The sequence below is a fragment of the Pleurodeles waltl genome, chromosome 2_1, assembly GCF_031143425.1.
Source record: "Pleurodeles waltl isolate 20211129_DDA chromosome 2_1, aPleWal1.hap1.20221129, whole genome shotgun sequence".
NCBI classification, from domain to species: domain Eukaryota; kingdom Metazoa; phylum Chordata; class Amphibia; order Caudata; family Salamandridae; genus Pleurodeles; species Pleurodeles waltl.
In genome coordinates this window covers 641,495,197-641,520,791 of record NC_090438.1, presented here as the reverse complement: position 1 = coordinate 641,520,791, position 25,595 = coordinate 641,495,197, and the positions used below count along the sequence as shown (strand labels likewise).

Below are 25,595 nucleotides of genomic sequence, written 5' to 3'. Positions count from 1 at the left end.
TTAAGGAGCTATATTTATAAAAAGGAATTATCTAATCATAGCCGTTTGCTCTTTGACACTGGGTTTGATCCTAAGGGAATCGTAGTATTCCTGTGACTCAAGTAAAGGCTGAAAAGGAGGGTCAAGACAATCTTATCTAGTACGCCTAGTCCCAAAGGCCGCACCTGAGGCAAAGAATTGCGAAATGACTATTAGGGTGATTGAGGCTGCCCATCAGGTTACACACATGCCATAAAAATACTATGTGCAAATAAATTCCATATTCATTGCAATGCTCAATTTAAAGCGTGGTCGAACATACACATTTATTGGCGGGAGGGCGTGCATGAAAGTATGTATTCCGATATTACAGAAAGAAACTGTGAAGCATATTTAACAAACAAGATAGCATGTATACCACATAGCCGCATTAACACATGTCGTGCAAAATGTTTTCCAAGGCTGTGCAGACAGTGAACATTGTGAAGGTGATGGTGGCCCCTGAAGGCGACAGCATTGCTGCCGGCTCGATTTTGAGCTGGAGACATTGCTGCTGCCAGTTTCCAACTAGGCTGACGGGCAGAAACCTCAGTTTCCGCCTGTCCGCCTAGCGGGAAACTCGTAATAAGACCGTTGCGGTGCTCGCCACTTTGGCGACAGCCACCCTGTCAGGAGTTTGGCTTGACAGGTGTTCATGCCCGCCAAACTGCTAATTAAACTCTAAGTGTCACATCAGAAGTGAGCTTATTTTTGAAAGCCAAGTGCACTGTTTGGCTGCTCTTTCCCCCAAGTATGAGAAAGGACAGCAAAGGAGCTATGAAGGAGACTCTCCTATCACACTTTTAGTCCCTTATAGTTTTGCAGGTTCGCAAAGAATTACTGCAGATGTCAAATGTTCCCAATGTTATTGCAATTTTTAAAAGAAGTTAAAATAATGAAGACTGAATGTACAGCCGAAAACAAATATTCCTGAGTATCTACACCCTCTCCACTTCCCTTTAGCACATTTTCTCAAAGACAAAAGGTCACCTAAAACAGAGCAAAAACTGACGGGTTTGGGTATGTAACTATCCACTGAGTATGCTCAATTTTCTACTTTATTCGTCTCGTTAAAATGTACAGAAGAAAGAAGAAAAGTATAAACTTTTCATTCTATGGGGCAAAGTAACCATCTATGTTAGGGTTAAGTAACACAGAAGGTAAATAATACGACTCCATGTTTCACATCAGTCAGTGAGAGATGGTTACTACGCCAAGTAATTGAATAAATGTAGCAGCAAGAATGGTCACTGCGGCTAAAGCAGATTCGCTTTCCTTGTCTTTCTTGCCATGTGCATACTGTAGGAAAGGGATGGGACGTAATGCCTTTGAAAGACTCTACTTACCTTTAAGGAACCTCATTTATAGGAATTGAACTCCCACTCTAGCAGTAGCTTGAGCTGAGTGCTGATCAACAGAAAGTGTGTGCCTGCTATAAAGAAATGGTCTTTTGAATTTCCCGTTATCAATGTGTTTTGAATCACAACAAGACATATGCAGGTGGTCAGGAGTTGGCCATTTGGCAAAGGCCGAACACAGCTGAACAACGTTGCCATCTCTTTTTGAAATCACATCCCTTGTGGTGTCCGATCCTCCATGCCGATTAAAGAAATTCAATGGTTGTGAACATACACTTCCCTCATTTAATGTACCAGACCTCTCGAGCATGAGCCTCAAATGAAGGTTGAAAGGCAGGTTACCTTTACTATCTGCTAAAACAGCAGCTCTCTCACTAAGCTCCCAACTACTACATCACCAGTGGAGCTAATCATCTGCCTACCTACCGTCCAGCTACCCTTTGCCACCACTGCTGGTGTTTGCCAACTGCAGGACCCATGGATGCCTTGGAGGGGCTGAATTCTGGCATCAAGACAGAAAGGGACAGAAGGCTGCTATATCCTTACGTGCTCAGCCCTTGCTCCTGCATGGCTCCTTGCTCAGACCCGACTCTTGCTAGCAAGTCTCAAGGACCCTTTATTGGTCTTCATATCGGCATATATTTGTCTTAAATAGTTTTTTCGACCTGACCAGGGGTGTAACATAGGCCCCTGCAGAACCTGTGGCACAGGGGCCCCCACACTTTAATGGGATCCCCAATCCTTCCAGGGCCCCATTTAGCCCAAGGCAAATGAATATTTATACAGCGTGTGAGAGTCAGGGACTCCTCATCACATTCTGCGGGGGGCATCATTTTGCATTACACAACTGCCCAGACGCATCTTTCTGTGGACATCATTTCTTAAAGGACTGTCCTTTGGGCCCTACTCTCTTCATTACTCCGTATATTAAATACATTCAAGTTGCGCGCTGCCAAACTTGGAAAAGTTAACTCCACACAAGTGACTTATAGTAAAATGTATGTTCAAGCTCAGTCCGTTCTTGCAATTACAATGTGATGTTTGGATTTGGTTACTAATATTGTTCTTGCCACTCACCAAATCCATAGAGTGTTATTTGCCACTGTATAGTTTCTTATGTCAATTTAATACATTGATGTAATGGAATTTGGTGTTTGTGTTACCTGTTTTTTTGGCATGTTAAAAGTTAATACATTAATTGATTGCAGCCGACACAGTATGTTTTGTCCGTATTAAAATCATTAATTATTTTGGCTCCTGCAGTGAACTACTGTACCTTGTTGCATAATTTGGTGTGGCAGCAGCCCAACATAAATGAAAGATTTAGCAACATAAACTACTATCATAAGCGTAATAAAAAAAACTCTTGACAAATAACTGTCCCATGTATTGCACTATAAAGATGGAAATGTTTGTAGAAAGCAAACCACAAGTCTCACCAAATCAGTGTAGATGCCTATGCACATATAAGAGGAATGTGCAATGCAAACACACTCACTGTGACTCTGCTAAGAAAAACAACCCTTGTGGTGTGTTAACCAAGCTTTGACAAGAACTCCACTGTTATGTCTAAAATTAGGATCTATATAGATTTGAAGATCGTGGCAGTCAGTCCTGCCTCCATCCACAATATTTTGATTGGTTACTAGCACACAGTGCTTATAAATTGAGACGAAAACCAATCTACTTGACACTTCTAGAGGGGGGAAAAATGCTGGTTTACATTCTGTCTCACCGATGCTTATTCACAAGGGCTTGTAGGAGTACAAAAAAGAGCATTCTTGCAGTACTTTTTTTACATACTTTGACCTGTCTTTGTGAATTGGCCCATAGCATCCAAAATGGTAATAAAATGTGGATATTCATAAACAATTAACAGACAAAGAAACAACTGGGCCCTCTTTACATTTTTACTGATAGAGATTTGGATTTCAGGGCCTATTTACGAGCATGACTTAGAGTTCGCAAAACAAACACTTCCCTTACTCATATATGCCTTAATGAAGCAGTCCCCAAGTGAGCCTTTATTTTTTATAGATAGCTCTGTGTTCAAGTGAGTTCCCTTATCTGGCTCCTGTGTCAGCTATTTTATGTCAGCTATGCAAGATTGAAGTCGCTAAGTGGATGAAAGCCAATTTCAACATAGACAAGACAGACGTAACGGCAAAAACACCTCACCATGGGACTCCAACTGGTGGATGGCTGAACTTGAATGCACAACCACACTCAGAACCCACAGCAGGAACCTCAGAATAAGCATTGAAGTAAATTGGACATGACTACACAAGACAACGCCTCCACTGCATCCTATTTCCACACCCTGAAGATGTTGAGGAAGATATTCAAATATCTCCCAAGCAACACAGGAAAAACTGTCACTTGTACCCTAGTCACCAGCAAGTTGGACTATGGGCACACCCTCAATGCTGGGATCACCAAATAACTCACTAGAAAACGACAGACCATCCAGAACTTGGCAGCCAGACTCATCCTCAACCTCTGACATAGAACTCGCATTACACCACACCTCAGGCAACTACACTGGCTTCCAATACACAAATGTGCTCAATTCAAACTCTTCACATGAACATTCAAGCCAGTACACAAGTTAGGACCCACCTATCTGAAAAGTCACATCTCCTTCTCCCAGCCTACCAGACACCTCCGCTCCGCAGGACTGATACATGCCAACATCCCATGGAAACACATAACCAGATAAGGAGGATAAGCATAATCTTACACCACTCCTAAAGCATGCAAAGACCTCCCACTCCACATCAGAGCCTCCTCTCCTCTTCTTCAATTCTACAAGAAACTGAAGACCTGACTTGTCAATTAACCACAGTATCCTAGGCAGGGCTAGGCACACACACCTGCTCAGTGCCAGGATACCCTTGTGGGTGATAGTTCACTTTACAGATACACAACACATAAGCCCTCATTACAACCCTGGCGGATGGTGTTAAGTTGGCGGTAGCACCGCAAACGGGCTGGTGGTAATAACCGCCAAATTATGACACTGGCGGTTTGGCACATGCCAAACCGCCAATGTACCACACCGCCCGCCATAGCGGTAATGACCGCAAGGCTGGAGACAGCGGTCCCCAGCCTGGCGGCCGTCACTAGTCCGCCTGGGGGATAATGACCCCGCATACCACCATGGTTTTTGAGGTTTTTTGTACCACCGTGAAAACCATGGCGGTAGGCACTATCAGTGCCAGGGAACTCACTCCTTGGCACTGATAGAGGTCTCCCCCGCCCCCTCCCCAGAGTCCTCCCCCAACAGCCACGACCACCCTACCATCCCCCTAAAGGTGGTAGGACCCCCTCCCCTCCCCCACCCCCTCCATGGGCCCCCCCAGACATACCCCCCACCCATGCACGCACACACCACTCACACACATACATGCACACATACATACACAATACATCCCCCTACACACATCCCACCCCCTGCATACATGCACGCACTCACACACCCCCTCTAAACACTCACACTCACCCCCCACTCATGCACACATCACACAACATCCCCCTTCCCCTGTTGGACGTTCGCCTTCCTCACTCTGTGCTTGTCCGGGAGGGAACAGGTTTCATGGGGGCTGCTCCGCCGCCAGCACCCCGTCACCAGAACACCGCCACACCGAATACTGAAACGTAATTCGGTCGGCGGTTTTCTGATGACGTGTCAGTGACAGAGGAGCAACCTCCACTGCACCGCCGACCGCCAGTATGGCTGCTGGCGGCTCTCCAACCTAAATATGGCGGAGGGTCGCCAGCAGTCATAATATGGTTGGTGGAAGACCGCCAACACTGGCACTCTTCAGTCGGGCGGGTCCTCGGCGATCTTCACTGAAGACCGCCGAGGTTATAATGAGGGCCATAATGTCTTAAAAATGTTCTAGAAACTGTTATTCCACAATCTGAGAAAGATGTTCCACTCTGATGCTTAGGTCACAAGCTCCAACATCCACTGTAATGGTTGCCTTTAGGTAATGAATTACTGAACGGCTGAGGCATTTTGGACCAAAAACAAAACCACTATTCACAAACATCCCACCAGTTTTCAAGTAGATATTTTACATTAAGTACTGAAACAAGAAAACTTGGATCTCTATTGCAGACTAACTTGAATTCTAAACGCAGGTATTTTTGGCGAGTAAATGGCTTCTGCATCTCACCATATCTACCCCTTTAAATAACTTTCTAATTTACAGATAATCGAAAAGTCTGCTGCTGATCTCATTTGTTTGCTGATAATCAGCACTGGGAACCCATCTTCTCTACTGCCTGGGATTTTCACTGTAGCTGTTCACTAAGTTTAAAACTGAAAGCATAAATCTATTTCAGTCTAGCACCAAAATATAATCAGCACACACGCAGCTCACATTTTTGAATGAGGATTTCTGTCTGTCACTGTATAATATATGATGCCTGTTAAATTAATATTTACGTATATTTTGGTTATTGATGCAAACATTCCTGCATTTAAATTTCCTGTGTGTGCATCACGGTTTTGTCTACATTGGCATACAAAGATTGTCCCTAAAAAACAACTGAGGCAAAGTGTGAGACTATATAGTGTGCGCTGACAAATATTGTACCAGTGAGCTATACCCCCTAGAAATATAGCATCTGACACAAAACATCTGACTTTTGAAAGAATGAATTAACAGGTAGAGTAAACCTTTAAATAATACACCACAGGGACTTGTTTTTGTAAGAGAGGTAATTATTTTGTTTCAAATTTTAAGATGTGAAATATGTGCGACACCCACAGTGTTTACAAAAGCACTTTGTATGAGCTAAAAAAAAAAAAAGAGTTCAAGATCGTAGGAACCTCCATGAAGGAGGTGCCGAAATCCCATCTAAGCCTAAAAGGTTCTTCATCGAAGGTCAACAAATGTAGAAATGTATGTTGCACTACATGTTAACGGTTCTTGCAGAGTGCATCCACCCTACCAGAGGTATGGCCTCATATTGCTCTGAGATGATTTGTCTGTATCTTACCACGTTGATTAGTTTAGAGCCTGATTATTGTTGGATTTTGTGTAACAGGTGATGGTCAAAGTTCTATTCTGTTTAATCTGATCTTGCTCAAATTTGGATTGTATTTCGTTACTCTATTAATGTGTAGCATTTTGAATATCGCTTCCTACCTAGGCAAGGTCAGAAATAATTCAGATTTGCATTAGTTCCCTGGGCACCCTCGCAGTGTATGGCTGAAAGTGGTGTTAGCTGCAGTGGGAAGAGGTGGATGTGATGCCAGAGGTCTGAAGACACCCTCTAAACATGATATAAAGACACAAAAGTGCCATAGTACAAAATGTTGCAATGGGATTCAGAATAGCTACAGTTGTGCATACCTATACTTACTGTCTTAGTGGTCTGTCATTAAGAAGAGCGATCCATTGATATGGCTCAGTAGATTCAATAGTTCATGTGCGATATAGTCCACCAATAAGTGAATCCTCAACTCTTTGAAGCATTGTTAAGTAGCCAGTGAGTTACCTTTATACAGTATGCCCTGGAACTACAGGAAAAGATATTCTGGAAGCACTTTTAGGTAACTAGGTAATCAGCGAGTAGGCTATGCAGGCTCGACCCAGGAAGGCATAGCCTCAAACTCAACTGTGTAAGTAATGATTAGTAACCTGCGAGTAACCTATACCGAGTCCACTGAGTGCTGATATAACCCCAGGCTCTGGATGCAATGTTTAGCTACCTGTGAGTAAACTATAAGGAGTCAATCCAAGAGTGAAATAGGCACTAGCATTGGAATGAGTGTTACACAATCAGAGAGTAAACACTATATAGCCTACCCAGGAAAATGACAGAGGCGCAGTCTTTGGACGCACTGTAATGCAATCACTGAGTAAACTTAATGGAATTCACCAAGCAGGAGCCCAGTACTAGGAGGTGTAGCTAAAGTGATGTTCACAGTCTATAAGCTTCTCTCTCCTGAGATGAAGACTTCTTTTTAATGGTCAGATATTTCACTCATGCAACAGATGCTATCATACTACCTCATCCCTTTGCCTTTAAGCTGCTCATCAAGCAGAGGCCAATAGGGGAACTGCACGCTAAATATTCCTTTGTTCTTAAACTGGAGCACCCAGAGAATTTATTTTGAAAGCAAGGCAGAAAAAACAACCGATCATTCATTTAATCATTTACTTAATCTACCAGATATAACGCCTACAATTAAAATTTGATTTTTTCGTAGAACATTTTTGATTGACACTGTGCAGGTTAACAACAGACCTTTTTAACCACCTCTCTTTACCAGAGGATGTTATAAAGGACAGATAAATTGTCAGTCTGTGATATTCCCACAATTTTTTTCCATGCTATATCATATTTGTGGGGTCACCCGCTGGCCTCGTAGATTGTTTCCTCCAATTTGCCACACCAATCCATCCCTTTAGCCCACAATTCTATTGAATGGGCCACCAGTGAGGTCCAATTGTGAGCAATGTTGCATTTAGCAAGTAGTGTGCCAAACCCACCAAGGTCCTATCTTCCCTTTGCCCAGGCAGTTCGTCCAGGAGCCCAAGCACAGCAATTTTTGGATCAGTATCAATAGTCATACCCACCACAGCATACAACACAGTAAAAACAGCAGACCAGAATTTCTGTATCACAGGGCATTGCCACACAACATGAAAATATTCCCCTGTTGCACTCTCATACCTACAGCAGACCGGGGTGTTTATCAGCCCTGCCTTTCACAAGCAGAGTGGGGACATGTAGTCTGGCTGGAAGTATTTAAACTGAATGAAGCGGTGTCTAGCTGAAGTAGCTAAGGTACAATGAGCCATGTAGGCATTGCCAGTCTGCCTCATCTAAGGATCTCGCCTCCCCAGCCTTCCCACAGATACTTCAGCAGGAGCAATGAGGTTGACAAATGTATCACAAGGGATTTGTAGATTTGGGATACCCTGCCCTTGCCCAAGTTACTCATTAGGATTTCATTTTCCGCAGTACTGTATACAGAGACATCCTGGAGCTCATTACTTTAGGCTTGCAGGGTCTGACAACATTGCATGTAGTGATAAAACTGGGAGGACAGGCAGCACGTTGTCAAGTCCCATCGGGGCCAACTCGCTGTAGGTTGGGTCACCCTACACCCGTGCACTCAGTCACTGATGGGGAGTAGATGGGCTGCCCAACAGCATAGCCGTAGGTCCGCCAAGGACAAACCACTGTCGTACATTGATCGGGTGCGCTTCCCAAATGGCCCCCAGGAGGAGCCTACCACCCACATAAATCTGCGGCTCATGGCCAGGGCAAAATCAAACCATGCCTGTGGAATGTTGAAGGCATACTCTTGAGCCAGCGTGAAGGTCTTCCTGGACTTGCGCATCACGGAGCGAGATTAGGATTCCACACCAAGTCCAGCTCCCAGTAGCTATACACCCACAAGTACTGAAAACTAAACCAACGCACTGGGATCGTTGATTGTCAGACCTTGTCACTGCTGTCACCTTGTATGGGCACCAGTAAAGATCTGCCCCAGTTGCCCTAAGGCTTTCCCGAAAACAGTAAGGATTTGTAAGACTATAAGCCCCGTCTCAGCTGGTTTGGACATGAACAAGAGGATGTTGTCCGTGTACAGGGGTATTCGGTCTTCCAGGGCCAACCCCCAGATGAATAAAAACTAGAAATTTAGAAAAACGTTCACAATTTACACAGCACAACATAAATTGAATTGGCTCTATGCGCTTTTCAGGTGCTTGTTCAGGCCTGCTGAACTAAGCAAATTTCATCTGCATGGCTGACTTTACTTTTCTCACAGACTTGTGCGCTTCGCTTCTGTGTGCCTAGTGCCCACACAAAAGGAATGTTTCTCAGAGTACTGCATCATTTTTATCACCGGAATGGCCGAAGTTGTGCACATGAAATAAGTCCAACCAAATAAGTCTCTTGTTCTCGGACAGACTGGCTGCTCTTCAAACATTACTTTCAGCAGACATTAAAACTGTACGTCCAATGTTTTACAGTCTCAAATACGATAATTAAGCAGTAGGGATAGTGTACCAATGACAGTTTTCAATGCATTATGCAAGGTTGAAATTAGATCACAGAAGGGAGGGAGGGAAAGTCGGTTGACATGGCACGCTGTAAAATAAAACCGATTCAATTGAACTGGGTATTTAATGTTAACATTACACATTTTTACACCACTTGCTTCACAAGTTTTAAAAAAAGAGATAAAGGGATTACACAGAATCATGCGGTTTTTGGTCATGGTCCCAGGCCAAGATCAGAACTTTGGTCTCTGAGCTCCAAGCTGGAAATTAGCCACTGAATGACAACTCCCCACAGCAGTTTGCTTCAACCTGGTAAATGCCTTGGTTATTTTTAGTCATTCATACTCTGCCAAGTCTTCCGGTCTTTCTCATTACTAAACCATGAGTACTTGTTTGAAATCCTGGCACTTACTCATTCAGACGAATCTTAACAAGAAAGCTGTGTCTCTTCTTACTGATACGCACGATCCTTCCTACCCTGCAGGCGGCAAGGTCTATGGCAGCCATGAATAGACCTCTACGCATAGCGTAAACCGCGCGAATCATCTGCAGACACCAGCGCTCCAACCTGTAGCCTCATGCCCAGGGGGTTTCTCTGGAGTGCCCTCGACCAACCTTTCCCTATCCTCACTACATTTTCACTGTCCGGCAAACGCTGCACTGGCTTAAAAAACAACTAGGGTAGCAGTTAATTATTCACCCATGAAGATACGAAGCCTTGTATTAAACGCACGTGAAACCTAGCACAGGGTTCAGACCCCATGCGCCCTCTGGCTTTGCGCGTGCACCTACTTCTAGCAAGAGTGAGTGTTCATATAGCATTCTTTTAATTCCACGACTCTATGGCAACCTCTAGGGCGTTTTTCAAGGCATCTCCCCATCTTAATCATTGCTATTAAAAATCACATTCTTCACAATCCATCAATGAAGGCTGCAAGTCCGCTGCAAGTCCGCTCCTCATCCCTCCAAGAGTTTGGACTCGAGACAAATCCATTTAGCATGCTACCATTCTTCCGGGATTAGTACCGTATTCCACACGTGAACATGTGGTCACTGACCTTGGATTTTTTCCGGGCCTCCGGAGAACACCAGCTCGATCTTGCCGTAGTCAGGGAAGCGGCCATCTGGAAGGGCAACGAGATGCGTCATTAACGTCTTACTGTTTCAGAAAACTGACTGATATGAATCTGGATATTACAAAAGAAAGGAACGAACGCGGCCCCAGCTCTCTGCCTCTCTCTGAAGTTTCAACAAAGTGCTTTTGAGAACAAGCAAGTTTGCGTTTGGCCAATAAAGGGGCCCTGCAAGCAACGGCTTGAATCCAGAGTGCCTTGTTAGTATCCCGGGCGCGTAAGGACACAGCTCCATCCGGACAGGCGGGCCCTGGGCTCCCCTGGCAGGCTGCACCTCATTATCTCCGGTCGCGAACTGGCGGCCCTGCAGCCTTAGGAAGGTAGGCAGCAAGCACGCTTACATAGTGTATTTATTTCAATTGACAACGTGCAGCAGTGGAGATTTACATAAAATTGCAATATACATACCACATAGCTCTATATGAGTGACATTTCGATTCAAGACCAAAGCATGTGCAGAATCTGTGTGTATGCATATATTCACTGTAGACTGGCCTCTTCAGGCCCCCCAGGACTTAGTGACTTTGCCAATGCCTTTTGTCAATACTGTGTACATCATTGGCAATGTGCTGTATAGCATGGCCAAAAGTAAAAACAAATATATAAACAAAACGAGAAGACACAGCAGGTCACATCATTATGAGGGTGCATGCGTCATTTCTTAGGTGCTTACATGCAAGAGTTCCAACAAAATGATGCAAGCACTTTTTTTTTTATTTGCCAATCTTAGATGGATTAGTATATAAAAAATAATAAATTAAAGTAGTGTAAAAGATTTTTTAAGGTGGAGGGCCCAGCTGCAGGGCCCAGGCTTCCAAAATTCATTCATTCATTCATCATTCATTCTCTCTCTCTATATATATATATATATATATATATATATATATATATATATATATATATATATATATATATATATATATATATATATATATTTATTAACCAAGTAGTGAAGGAGGGTGGGCACAGAAGCACTGGTGAGTGTGCTGGTTTGGAAAGCAGCATGGAGTGGGTGGGGAGGGGAATAAACAGCACACGAGGGAGAAGCAGGACTGAGGGTGGGGGAGTTTGGTGGGAGAAAGACAAGAAAGAAGTTGCAGCACACAAGGAAGACAACTGCATGATGGAGTGCTTTGGGGGAGATGCACAAGAGGGAGAAAACTGGAAAGCACATGCACTCTCATGCAGCACAAAAACAAAAAATATAGTTCTCTAAAAGTGAACAGTGGAAGGATAGAAGTCAGCCTATCAGAGAGATGGTAAAGAGACTGCTCCTGGAGCGGGATAATCACAATATGGGAAAACTGGAGCAGAGAAAGACATAGAATAAGAAGCAAGCCTGCAGGAGTGACAATTAATGTTCTCTCTCAAAGGCGGATGATAATCATTGTTGGATTCTCATTTATGCAAATTAGATGACATTCTTTGAGACTGAAATAGCTTGACAGGTGCTTAATAGCAAATATGTTGAAATCATTTATGGAAAATAAACCGATATTCGATTGTGATCCTCGGATAATTAGACTAGGCAAAGTCAAGGCTCTTAGCTTTATAAAAGGCAAGTACAGGCCTTAGGTTGACATACAGTGGCCAAAGAAAAGCAATGAAATGTATTCTGTTTTGGGACAAAAAGGTGACTGGCCTGAAAAAAGTGTCCCTCCAATATACACAGAGAAAAAAATTCAGTTAACTGTGTTAGGTGCAGCTTCTTTAAGCTCCAGAGAGAAGCTTCTAAGGGGGCATTAGAACCCTATCCAATTCTGATGCTAGGAAAGTAACAGAAGCTGGTGGGCCCTGGTTGCGAACAATATTCACTGAGTGTCAAACTGGAAGAAATACATGTTATCAGAAATAACACGTTACTAGTATGGCCAGTTTTGCGTTTGCGAGGTCTGCAAGGCGATAAGGCAGATTACCAACCTACACCCCGAAATCAACAAATGCAGCCTCTGCGCTTGGTGGTGGTGGAAAAGCAGTGGGCAATACATGTGAAAGATCCTTTTGCCAAGGATGGTAATATTCTGACTCCATACCTGGCTATGGGGGAAGGTTGCATGCTACAGTACCATCTAATTCATCTTTCTTGCACCAGACACCGTTTAGACATTCACCAGAGAGGCCTTAAGGCACTCAGACACAAGGGGCGCTTGAAGTCGGGAGGCAGGAGGTGCTGCATTCCCCTTGAAATAATCCTGCAGGAGGACAGGAGAAGAATGAGCAATAAATAGGTCTTTACATTTTTTTTTAATCATGCTCCATTTGCCAGGCAAAAGAAAATAGCTGCTTTTATTTTAGGACAGAGCTTGCCATTTACATTTCTTTTGTCTAATTGCAAGGAGAGGAGCATTTGTAATGTGAACTAAGTGACAATGAACTTCAGGTACAGGGATTGAGATAGCATAGACTGTATGATGTCATATGGTTTCTAACAATCAACAACATTTAAATAGTTAATAATTAATTCTACAAACAATTCAAATCATTAGCAGGAAGGAAAGAACAAATAAGGCTTTTGATGTTTTGCATCTTTTTTGTTGTGATGGAAGCAAAGATTATGAGATCAAAACAAACCAAAGTATTTTACATGTGTGATGCGCAAATGATAAGCATCAGATGAGACCCTATTTCCACACTGTAATAGTTTGGGCTGCATATATGTTTGGTAGTTAAAAATGCATGCCTCCTGCCCATTTTGTGGTGATTTCAAGAGGTCAGTTCAATGGAAAATGTGCTCTTTGAAAATGGCAGTACCTTACCACACCATGCTTTTGCTATACATGCAGGACAGCGTGCTCCAAAATTCACCACTGCACACACACTACTCCCCCCTAACACTCTTATGCTGAATGAGCCTTGGTCATTTGCTACATTTGTAACAATGGATGCTCCACTATCCTCATAATTTCAGTGAGTAATGACAGCAACACACCTCTGAAATTCGTTCCAGCACCTTCGTCAGACATACGCATACGCCTGCATGGGTACAGCAGCCTACCTCTGTTGGCACCATCCAAGTCTTCTTTGCCGAACACCAGCCCATAGCCTTGAACAGCACCCGTGTGAAACTGCAGGCGGAATACCACATCCCGGGTGGAAGAGCGGTACTTTTTATGGTAACATTTCACCTGCAAGAAAAAGGAGCCGGGCACTATTGGTTCACAGTTTGCTTTATTTCTTTATTGCACAAATCGTTTTTTTAAAGACGGTTTTGTGTTACAGCTTGGGCATTTCACATTGTTGGTGCATTTTACTGATGCGTAGTGTGGGTGCAAATATTAGTAATATGTAGCATGATCTAAATTGTGCAGAATGATTAAACAATTACTTCAAAATATTTCAAAACACGACTGGGGGCAATTGCAGTGGCAAAGTCAGCCTGGAACTAATGGAGATCATGCACTAGTGCTAAGCAACGTCAGCTTTGCCATAGCTACAACCTCCATGCAGTCTATAGCGCCCCTTGCATGTAATGCTACTCAAAGCAAACAAAAGGTAGAACATGTTTTATGTCAACCTTTGACCCTGCTTGCAGGTAGGTTGCTCCCCACTCCGCCTTCCGCGCCACCTCCTTTCCTGCTCCCTTTTGCTTTTTTCCCCCGCCGCTGCATCCCCTGCGGCTCCTCCCACCTCCCCCCTCCTTTTCTCACCGTTTCCTCTTTGCCTTTCCCCGCCGCTGTGTCCCCTGCAGCCCCTCCCACCTCCTTTTCTCACCGTTTCCTCTTTGCCTTTCCCCGCCGCTGCGTCCCCTGCGGCCCCTCCCACCTCCCCTCTCCTTTTCTCACCGTTTCCTCTTTGCCTTTCCCCGCCGCTGCATCCCCTGCGGCCCCTTCCGTCTCCCCCCTCCTTTTCTCACCGTTTCCTCTTTGCCTTTCCCTGCCACTGCGTCCCCTGCGGCCCCTCCCGCCTCTCCCCTCCTTTTCTCACCGTTTCCTCTTTGCCTTTTCCCGCCGCTGCGTCCCCTGCGGCCCCGCCCACCAGCCCTCTCATTGGACAGGCCCTCCCGCCTCCCAGCTGCCACTCCCACCCTCCCCTCCTCTTATGGCAGCCGCGGTGCGACCGCTCCGCTGGCACGCCAAAGGCAAGCCCGTCCACGCCTGGACCGCGCCCAGCGCCTGAACCCCTGGCCCTCTAAGACACACCTACTCCCCCCTCACCCTCCACTCAACCCAGGCCCCCGCCCCACATGCACCACATCTAGCCCCACACACACTCATGGCCCCTTCACCTGCTACACCTGCCACTTCTCCTGCTCGTCATCCCTCACACCACACACCAACCATAGCGACCCCACCTTCAACAAACACAACACCCCAACACAAAACTCACCCACTCTGCCCCCACCAACCAACCCCGCAGCACACCAGCCCACAACCAGAACACACCCCGCAACAACACCCTCAGGCACCACACCAACACCACCCACCACAACCACCTGAACTGCCTTCTCCTCAACATCCGCTCCCTTCACAAACATGCCATAGAACTCTGGGACCTCATCACTTCACACTCACCTGACATCGCCTTCCTCACGGAAACCTGGACCAACCCCTCCTCAGAACCCGACATAGCCATAGCCACCCCCAAGGGATACAAACTCCAACGCAAAGACCGCCTCAACAAGCCAGGCGGGGGCATCACCATCCTACACAGAGACACCATCAAAGTCAACACCAGCTCCCAAGACACTATTGGCAGCACTGAACACATGCACTTCCTCATCCACATCAACAACAACTCTACACTCAGAGGTACACTAATCTACAGACCACCCGGACCACGCCCAGCCTTCTGCCACACCATCGCCGACAGCATCAGCCTGTACGCCCTCACCTCCACAGACTACATCATCCTCGGTGATTTCAACTTTCACTTAGAAAACCCACAAGACCACAACACTACCTCCCTCATAGACAACCTCAACAACCTCGGACTCAAACAACTGGTCACCGCACCCACCCACTCAGCAGGACACACGCTGGACCAATCTTCACCTCAAGCCAACACATAGCCTACACCCAACCACCGAACTCCTCTGGACAGACCACCGCTGCGTCCACTTCTCCTTCACCAAACCCCCCACACACTACCATCAACACACCACACCCTACCGCATGTGGGACAAGATCCCCACAGAACGACTAAACTCCCAACTGGCCCATAACCCCCCCCACACCAATGACCCCAACGCAGGAGCACACAACCTCTCCAAATGGATCACTACCTGCGCAGACACACTAGCACCCCTCAGAAAACACATCACCACCCGCAACATCAAGAACGCCCCATGGTTCACACCTGAACTCCAAGACTCCAAGCGCAAATGCCGCCAAGCTGAGAAAATATGGAGACTAGAACACTCCTCAACCAACTTCTTCACCCTCAAAACCACCATTCGCACCCATCACCAACTCATATGCACCGCCAAAAGAGATCACTACAAGACACGCCTTGACAACAACTCCCAAAACAGCAAAGAACTCTTCACCATCATCAATGAACTTGCCAAACCCAAAGCCAGCAACATAGACCCCACACACACACAGCCCCTATGTGATGCCCTTTCCAACCACTTCCTCCACAAAATCCTGGACATCCACAACAGCTTCATATCACACACACACACCACACATACCCCTCTCTCACCCAACTCAACCCCCACTCAAGACCCCCCACCACACTATCCACATGGACCCCTACCACACATGAAGAAACCGAAAAAACCATGAACTCCATCCACTCCGGTTCCCCCTCCAGAGAAACTAGCCAACACTCACCTATCCCACTTCCTCGAAGCAACCAACACCCTTGACCCCTCACAATCTGGGTTCTGCAAGAACCACAGCACAGAAACCGCCCTCATCGCATGCACTGACGACATCAGGACCAAAGTCGACAAAGGTGAGACCGTCGCACTCATCCTCCTAGACCTCTCCACAGCTTTTGACACCGTCTGCCACCACACCCTCCGCACACGCCTCCACAACATAGGAATCTGCCACAAAGCCTTAGACTGGCTCACCTCCTTCCTCACCGACCGAACCCAGAGAGTCCGCCTTCCGCCCTTCCACTCCAACACTACCAAGATCACCTGCGGAGTCCCCAAAGGGTCCTCCCTCAGCCCCACACTCTTCAACATCTACATGATCCCCCTAACCAACATTCTCCGAGCACACAGAATCACCATCCTCTCATATGCAGATGACACTCAACTCATCCTCTCCCTCACCCGCAACCCCACCACCGCCAAAACCAACCTACACGCCGCTCTCCTAGACACCAACTGAATGACCACTAACCACCTCAAGCTCAACTCAAACAAAACCAAAATCATCATCTTCGGCCCCAACAAAACCACATGGGATGACTCCTGGTGGACCACCGCCTTAGGCCCCGCACCCAACCCGCAACCCACGCACGCAACCTCGGCATCATCCTCGACCCCTCCCTCACCATGACACAGCAAATCAATGCTCTAACCTCCTCCTGCTTCCACACACTCCGCACTCTAAAAAAATCCTTCAAATGGATCCCCCCAGAAACCAGAAAGACAGTCACCCACGCACTCATCAGCAGCAGACTGGACTACGGCAACGCCCTATACGCCGGCACCACACTCAAACTCAAATGCAAACTCCAAAGAATCCAGAACACAGCCGCGAGCCTCGTCCTTGGCCTCCCCGCCACGAACGAATCTCACCACACCTCAAATCCCTACACTGGCTCCCCATAGACAAGAGAATCACATTCAAGATCCTCATCCACGCACACAAATCCCTCCACAACACCAGCCCAACCTACCTCAATGAAAGAGTAAACTTCCACACTCCCACATGCAACCTCTGATCAGCCGACCTCGCCCTAGCCACAGTCCCCCGCATCCAGCACACCACCACAGGAGGCAGGTCTTTCTCCTACCTTGCCCCCAAAACCTGGAACTCCCTCCCCACCGACCTTGGCAAAACCAAAGACCCACTGATCTTCAGAAAGAACCTCAAGACTTGGCTGTTCGACCAGTGACCCTAACTGCCCCCTCCCAACTTCTCCCCCCCCCCCCCCAAGCGCCTTGAGACCCTCACGGGTGAGTAGCGCACTCTACAAATTTCTTTGATTGATTGAACATGTTCCCACACACATTTTGCATCTAGGAGTGCAAATATTCTGTGCTAATAATTTGTTTTAAATTATGCAGTTAATGTTTTCCATAATCTTCCTCAATCGTACATTTTCTTTGTCAGGTGTCTTTACAATCCACAATTCACAGGACCCTATATGTTCAGTTATTAAACCCTTTTTCGGGCGACACAAGACTTCTTTAAGATGACTGTTGCATCACAACTATTACATATTCCCTGGTGCTGTTGATCCATTTTAGAGCATAAGTTAGGTACTCAGAATTGAGAAGATGTTTAGTCCATATGTTTTATAGATTAACTGGAATTTATTACCAGTAGAATTGTCCTTCACTTCTCTTCGTATTTTACATTTCGTACTGCCCCACATCCGCTCCTATTCATCACCTAGCATTACTGGATGTAAAGACACCAACAGACACACCCACTTGTTGATGAAGCGAACAGTCTTAAGGCGCTAAATAAGTGCTTTATCAACTCTGGTACAACAGGGACACATTGTGAGAAGTGGGTCCCTCTAGTATGTAAATTCCCCCAAGGTCCTAATTCACAAATGCATTTCCATACCCAATTTGGACTTGGGTGCGGTAGGGCTCGTTTTTAATTGTAAATTCTTGTAATGTACAGTCCAAGAATTAATGTTGCACCTGCAATGTGATTTACTCAGGCATAATATAACAATTCTATAGTCTAACATAAAAAGTGAGCAAACGTGCTCACACAGGTGGGGATGTGGTGATATGCCAGAGAGGGCAAGTAGGCGAATACCCACAAACTTGTGAATTTGTGGGTATTGGCAAACTTTTTACCCTTTTCACCTCGGAACCGGATGGAGATTTGTTCCCTAGCAATGGCAAAAGTAAACCTATAGCCAAAGTGAAAATGTGGGAGGGAACATCTTCGACACTGGAGGGCAAGTAACGTAAAGGGTTTCTCTAAGCAGAAAATTACTTTCTCGAGCGAGGGAAAAAAATGAATAAAGTTTTGAAGTGTAGTTGCATTATTGTGACGCTGTTACACATGAGTGAGTGTACACCTCTTGCATCCTGGGATGCGAAATGCTAAAAAATGCCTTCTCAATGGAGGAACTTGGAATTCACAAAATAATTCCCAAATTCCCGAGGGGCACTACAATTGTTGGAGGTCCAACAGAACTCCGGTAATTCTCTGACAGAATTTTAAAAAGTCGGAAAAGCACTGCCAGCACACATGTAGACAAACCAGAACATTTCCCTTTTTTAAGATCAGGCCCTGAGATGGGAGACTTGTGGAAACATTTCAACTAATCAACCAGACATTGTGTTTATATGTCAACGGGAGAGGGTCAACGGGAGGAGTCCGGATGGAAGTTTTTCGAGGAGCCTCCTAAGCACCGATGATTCCATGGATAACTTCAGAAGTGACCTCTTGTGCTGACCCTGACCCCCTCGTGCATCCTCTAGCTCTGGAGACTTCAAAGCAGGGCGCCCCTCCTGTCCTGCGGATAAGACCGCTATCTCTTATCAACACAAGGTGACAAAGCAGCCTGTTCTGATGTACACAGACACACATTTGCATAGGAATTGTTAGTTTGACTTTCTTTTTATTGATTGAAGGTTTGTGGCATTTTCAGCGTTGTAGTTAATTGTCCAAACTGTTTATAGTTGCTTTCTTCAAAGCTTTAGGCAAATAAGAAACTGTTTTTATTATTACACATGCCAATACTAAAGCAAACATTCAGATAAAAACACAGTCACGGTATCATGAGCAATTTTCCCGTATATCTCAACTACAAAATGCCTTGAGTGTAGGGCTTACAAGCGCGGCACAGTGCTCAGTTTGAGCCCGTGTTAGCTGCTGGGGGCCACCGACACTTATTTTTGGGGACCAACACTTTTCTGCACTAGCAAGACATAGAAAAGCAAACAAACAGGAAAGGAGGAAGAAGAGAACGACGGAAAAGCCGGCACAAAAGGAAAACAACATTTGCAATCAATAAGTCTCGCATTTGCTCGAGTTAGAGCTATTGGCATTGTAAATGCATAACTTGACTTTTCTTGCCATATGAATTGGTCAACCCTGCCGCATAATTTGGTTCCCTCAACCGCATATTTCCAGTGGCCCTAGTTATAACTAAAGTAGGTCCATACACAACAATGGTGTAGAGAGGTATAGAGAAGTGTAGAGGTAGAGAGGTTTAGAAAGGAATATAGGTAGAGAGAGGGGGAGGTGTAGAGAAGTATAGAGAAGTGTAGAGGTAGAGGTATAGAGAGGTTAGAGAGGTGAGAGAGGAATAGAGGTAGAGAGGGGGTAGAGAGAGAAGGAGGGCTAGAGAGAGAGATAGGGGGAAGGGGACAGAGAGAGAGGGAGTGAGATAGGGAGGTGTAGAGAGAGGGAGGGGTAGAAGTATACACAGATAAAGGTGTAGAGGGAGTGGTAGAGGTAAAGAGAGAGGCGAGCTCCAGCCACAGGGCTGACAGTAGGTCTTGGGGTGAAGTCTGCCAAGGGAGGGTGGCTCTTCTCACAGAGTGCCCCAGGGCTGCTAAGCCTCGGCCAGACCTCAGATGGGACAGTTCGGGTAGCTTCCTTCGAAAGCAGTGTCTGCACCACCAGGTTCTCCCAATGCTTCTTCAGCACACTCTAAGCCCCCCTCCTAAAGATTGTGGGGAGGTTTTCGGTGTCCTATTAAAGCACAAAATGCAATTCGAGTTACAAAGAGCAGAGAAGCAGTGTGAACCCTCCTTACGCCAGCTGACTAGGGGCTACTGCTGCATTTCTAGATGGATTACATGCTACAGCTCCCACTGCTGGCCCATGCGTGGGACAGGCAGTGGATCTGCTTTCCGTGCAGCTCCAGGAGAAAGTAGGCAGTTTATGGAACATTCTGCATGCACGTTCTTAAGATACCACAAAGACATGAAAGGCATCATTGTAGGCACAAATTCTATGTGCATTAAGTTTTGGACCAAAACAATTTGGCCAGAGGTTATATGGAACCTATTTGCATAGACCTAAATTGCTCCATGCTACTGTTGTGCCCTGTCTGTTCCCTAAAATGTCCAGCTCAGGGTAAAAACAGGACATTGGACCATAAAACTAGGATGACACATTCTTTCACTGTGATTCCCTTACTCTTTTGCTGTAGGTTCTCCCTTATTATTATCAACTTGACCAGCCCCTAAGCTGTTCGCCCAAAAAAATAAATGCCTTTTTTTTCTAATAATGGACATTTTGTAGATATTCACATACCTACGCGAAGTAAAACGGTGTGCATTGTGCTAGGCATGCCAAGATTTTTGAACAGCTTCCTTAGAAGCAGTGTCTGTTCCAGCCAGTAGGTGGCGAGCCTTACCACAGGTTGATAATGGAGGAGCACATGCAGACGAGGTGCAACAGAAACACAATAAACTTAAGTAACTCTTTTGTAATTGTATTTACATACCGCTTACTACTCCTGACAAGGCATACAAGCGATTTACGTTGGTATTCAGTAGAGAACGTGCAACATTGTCATATCGTATTGGAATACTGGTTAAATCGCTGCTTATCATCCATATGCCATTCTGTTTTTCTATACATTTAAGCACTAGCAGTGTAGTATTTTCTCACACATAGCGATGCTTACCTATTCTGAGAGCATACAGAATGAGCGCAGGGGTATTAGAAGTAAATATTCTCTTGCACATAGCATTGGTATCACACAAGCTTTGAATGTACAATCTGACAGCAGCCCGCCTGTGTCTCCCTGGTGGCTAAGAGAGGCACGGGGATATGTAGCTATAGGCATATGCAGGCAGTGTGCTTCATAATATATGATTGCTGACAACCCCAAAACAAAGAATGAAAGCTATAAACAAATCATACACATACTGCAAAGCGCTCCAATAACACTGATCGAGTTTGCACTGTATGAAACTTCAAAGCGCCAGGGCCGCCATGGAGCCAAAAGGAGAAGCAAAAGATACAATGTGATGTAACTGGTAGTCATGCAAAAGCACTCCAATACTGCAGATCGAGTTCACGCTGTATAAAACTTCAAAGCGCCATAGCCGCTATGCGCAAGGGGAGGGACGAAAGAAGAAAGTAGTTCACCCACAATAAAGTTCTTCAACAATAGTGCAATAATCCATGTAACAGGGTCACTCTGAAAGGCTTAAAAAACAGCCTCAAGGCAGAACAAACGTAAAGCATTTACCAATGACATCAAAGGATTTTTGTAAGGCAAGCTCAGGAACGAATAATAGTGATGGTCGTGAGGTTGGCATGGTTAAAGCCCACAGAATAGATTACAACAGGTTGAAAAGCGCTTGCTCGCTCGACCTAAAAACAGGAACTGTCAAGAGTCCAAGAAGGGGACACCAGTGGCTGGTAGTGGATTAAAGTGCCCAGGTTTGCAATCAACACTATGCAGCCATGGCATTCTGAGTTTTTCAGATGAATATCACCAGCCGCATTCTGAGCAGAGCTTCGGGTACTCTATTTGACAAATTAAGCACTGAGAAACAATGTCAACACCATGCAACACATACATAGCAACATCAAGCTCCTAAAGTGTAAAATGTTGGGAAGACATGAATTAAGCGGACTGGTGATAAAAATGAAAACCACACATGTCGTCGGGTAAGGCCGCAGAGATGTTCGAGGCCTTACATGTGAAAGATGGGATGGTGAAGAAACCAAATGCCATTTTCTAAATATGAGACATTTTTAACCTAGAGAGCCGGAATGGAACAGCAGCACAAATCCCTCGTGCAGAATAGAACCTCCCAGCACCTTTATTTGTCCTCCCTCAAAATTCAGGCATTTATGAAAGGCAGGTTTCTCGGCAGCCATTGTTGGAAGAGACCGTTTATGTGCTTTACATGTCCTGACGTACTAGACAGTGAAGGGGTGATGCAAATGCAGCAAAATAATTGATATACTGGACTGATGATGGATTGGTGAATGCCTAGAAACACGCAGCATATGTGCTGGCATGAGGTTTGTCTGCTGGAGACCCTGAGCTCCGCCTCAGTGCCACTGCACCAGGTGATGGCAGTTCGAGTTACTCCTGCCTCGAGTCGCCAAAGGGACCTGTAATCACTCTTGCCTCGAGGCGCAGGTAATCTCCCTACCAAGCGATACAGCCATTTCATGGCCTAGGCATATCACTCATCTCCAGAAGAAGGCCACAGAGTTAACAGCTGAATATCTAGCACCCTGCAGTTTAGATTTTGGGGACGAAAATACATTTTCCCGGCTATAAGGTAGGATGCTGTGCGGAGTGGAGCAAGACACAACGGCTGCAAATAAACTCATTGAAGGAAAAGCTCAAGCACACAATGTTTTAGAAGATTATGGGAATGATGTTGAAATTGATGTGATATATAAAACTACTGAGACTTTCCCTAAGTGCTTTATGCTTCGCAAACGCTATATCAATAAACAATATAATACAATGCAATGCCATCAGTTAGCACTATGGGGGAGTATTTTATTGACAAAAGAGGTAGGATGGAGTTGCGAAAGTAAATTCCTCTCTGTCCTCGCAGGAGGTGAAGGGAGCACAGACACATTTTATAACTTGCTCATATGGGCACGAGGATGTAAAGTTACCAGATGATTCCATCAGAGACACCATTTTCCAATGCTGTACTAGTATTAAACAACCTAATTAATTGGGGAATTTCTGCTTCTGGTCTATTTCAACTGAAGCAATTCCCCTAACACATCTGAAAACTATTAGCTGTAAAGACACAAATTGAAACATGGTGTTCCCGATCACATAGATTCATACCACAGACTCAGTTGCAGGGTCGGACATTCCTTTTATTCCGCCAGGCCGTTCATTGTAAGCAAAACATCCACTAACTCTGATATACTTCGAGTTACGGTATGTGGTAAGGGTACCAAAAAGAAATACACAGATCCCCTTCTGTGCTAGCGCAGCATAGAAAACGGGATCATGATTTGGTGCCTGGGCTGATGTCATCACTGATCTGCAAATGACTGGAGGGAAAGTCTGCCTTGCTCTTTATAAGGAATAACCCAAGTAAAGGTGAAGCCTGCCAGGGCCATGATGTTGAAAACACTGAAGATTTTTAGAAGACATTCCTTAATATATATCTCCTTCTTAACACCCCATCCCCGCCCCCGGTGAAAAGGATTAATAGATGTGTTTTACAGTATATTAAAAAAAAAAAATAATAAAGTCAGTCTCCAAGCATGCTTACTGTTGCAAAGCTGATGGTGGAAAACAGAACCAGGAGATGGTGGGTCAATCACTGGGAAGCAGTGGGCTTACGGTCAGTCATTATTTGTCACACTGAATCCGCTAATAATCAACACACAAAATTAATATATATATATAAAATGTCACTTACCCAGTGTTCATCTGTTCGTGGCATGAGATGCTGCAGATTCACATGCTTTGCACATCCCGCCATCTAGTGTTGGGCTCGGAGTGTTACAAGTTGTTTTTCTTCGAAGAAGTCTTTTCGAGTCACGAGATTGAGGGACTCCTCCCCTTTCGGCTCCATTGCGCATGGGCGTCGACTCCATCTTAGATTGTTTTCCCCGCAGAGGGTAAGGTAGGAGTTGTGTATTATAGTAATAGTGCCCATGCAATGGAGTAAATATGTATGTACATAATGTGGTTTAAAGTTATATATTTACAAATTTACAAATGTTCAAGATCAACTTCGAAACGGCTACAGGCTCCCGGGGAGGTGGGTGGGCGCATGTGAATCTGCAGCGTCTCATGCCACGAACAGATGTACACTGGGTAAGTGACATTTTCCGTTCGATGGCATGTGTAGCTGCAGATACACATGCTTTGCATAGACTAGTAAGCAGTTATCTCCCCAAAAGCGGTGGTTCAGCCTGTAGGAGTTGAAGTTGTTTGAAATAAAGTTCGTAGTACTGCTTGTCCTACTGTGGCTTGTTGTGCTGTTAACACATCCACGCAGTAGTGTTTGGTAAAGGTAGGAGGCGTAGACCATGTGGCTGCCTTACATATTTCAGTCATTGGAATGTTTCCTAGAAAGGCCATGGTAGCACCTTTCTTTCTAGTTGAGTGTGCCTTTGGTGTTATAGGCCGTTCTCTTTTTGCTTTGAGATAACAGGTTTGAATGCATTTAACTATCCATCTAGCAATGCCTTGTTTGGATATTGGGTTTCCTGTATGAGGTTTTTGGAAAGCAACGAACCATTGTTTCGTTTTTCGAATTTGTTTTGTTCTGTCAATGTAGTACATTAACGCTCTTTTGATGTCTAATGTATGTAGTGCTCTTTCAGCTACAGAATCTGGCTCTGGAAAGAACACTGGTAGTTCTACTGTTTGATTCAAGTGGAACGGTGATATGACTTTTGGTAAGAACTTAGGATTTGTTCGTAAAACTACTTTATGCTTGTGTATTTGAATAAATGGTTCTTGTATGGTAAATGATTGTATCTCACTTACTCTTCTTAGAGATGTGATGGCAATTAGAAATGCTACTTTCCATGTTAAGTATTGTATTTCACATGAGTGCATGGGTTCAAACGGTGGACCCATGAGTCGTGTTAAGACAATGTTAAGGTTCCACGAAGGTACTGGTGGCGTTCTTGGTGGAATAACTCTCTTTAGGCCCTCCATAAATGTTTTTATGACTGGGATCCTAAATAATGAAGTTGAGTGCGTGATTTGTAGATAAGCTGAAATTGCAGAAAGATGTATTTTAATGGATGAAAAAGCTAGCTTTGACTTTTGTAAATGCAGTAAGTAGCTTACGATGTCTTTAGCAGATGCGTGTAATGTTTGAATTTGATCATCATGGCAATAATAAACAAATCTTTTCCACTTATTTGCATAGCAATGTCTTGTGGTTGGTTTCCTTGCTTGTTTTAGGAACTCCATACATTCCTGTGTAAGGTTTAGATGTCCGAATTCTAAGACTTCAGGAGCCATATTGCTAGATTCAGCGA

The 25,595-nt window shown here is 45.0% G+C and overlaps 1 protein-coding gene across 4 annotated transcripts in view; it reads right to left on the bottom strand.

The window, feature by feature from the left end:
* Positions 1 to 25,595, bottom strand: part of TNS3 (tensin 3) — a 752,439-nt gene that overhangs the window by 244,294 nt on the left and 482,550 nt on the right. For all 4 annotated transcript variants that reach the window (XM_069216157.1, XM_069216170.1, XM_069216149.1 and 1 more), the window contains 2 exons: positions 13,538 to 13,667; positions 10,468 to 10,533 (listed from right to left, as the gene is read on the bottom strand). In XM_069216157.1, coding sequence (XP_069072258.1) covers positions 10,468 to 10,533; positions 13,538 to 13,667 — 196 coding nt within the window. The remainder of the gene's footprint in view (positions 1 to 10,467; positions 10,534 to 13,537; positions 13,668 to 25,595) is intronic.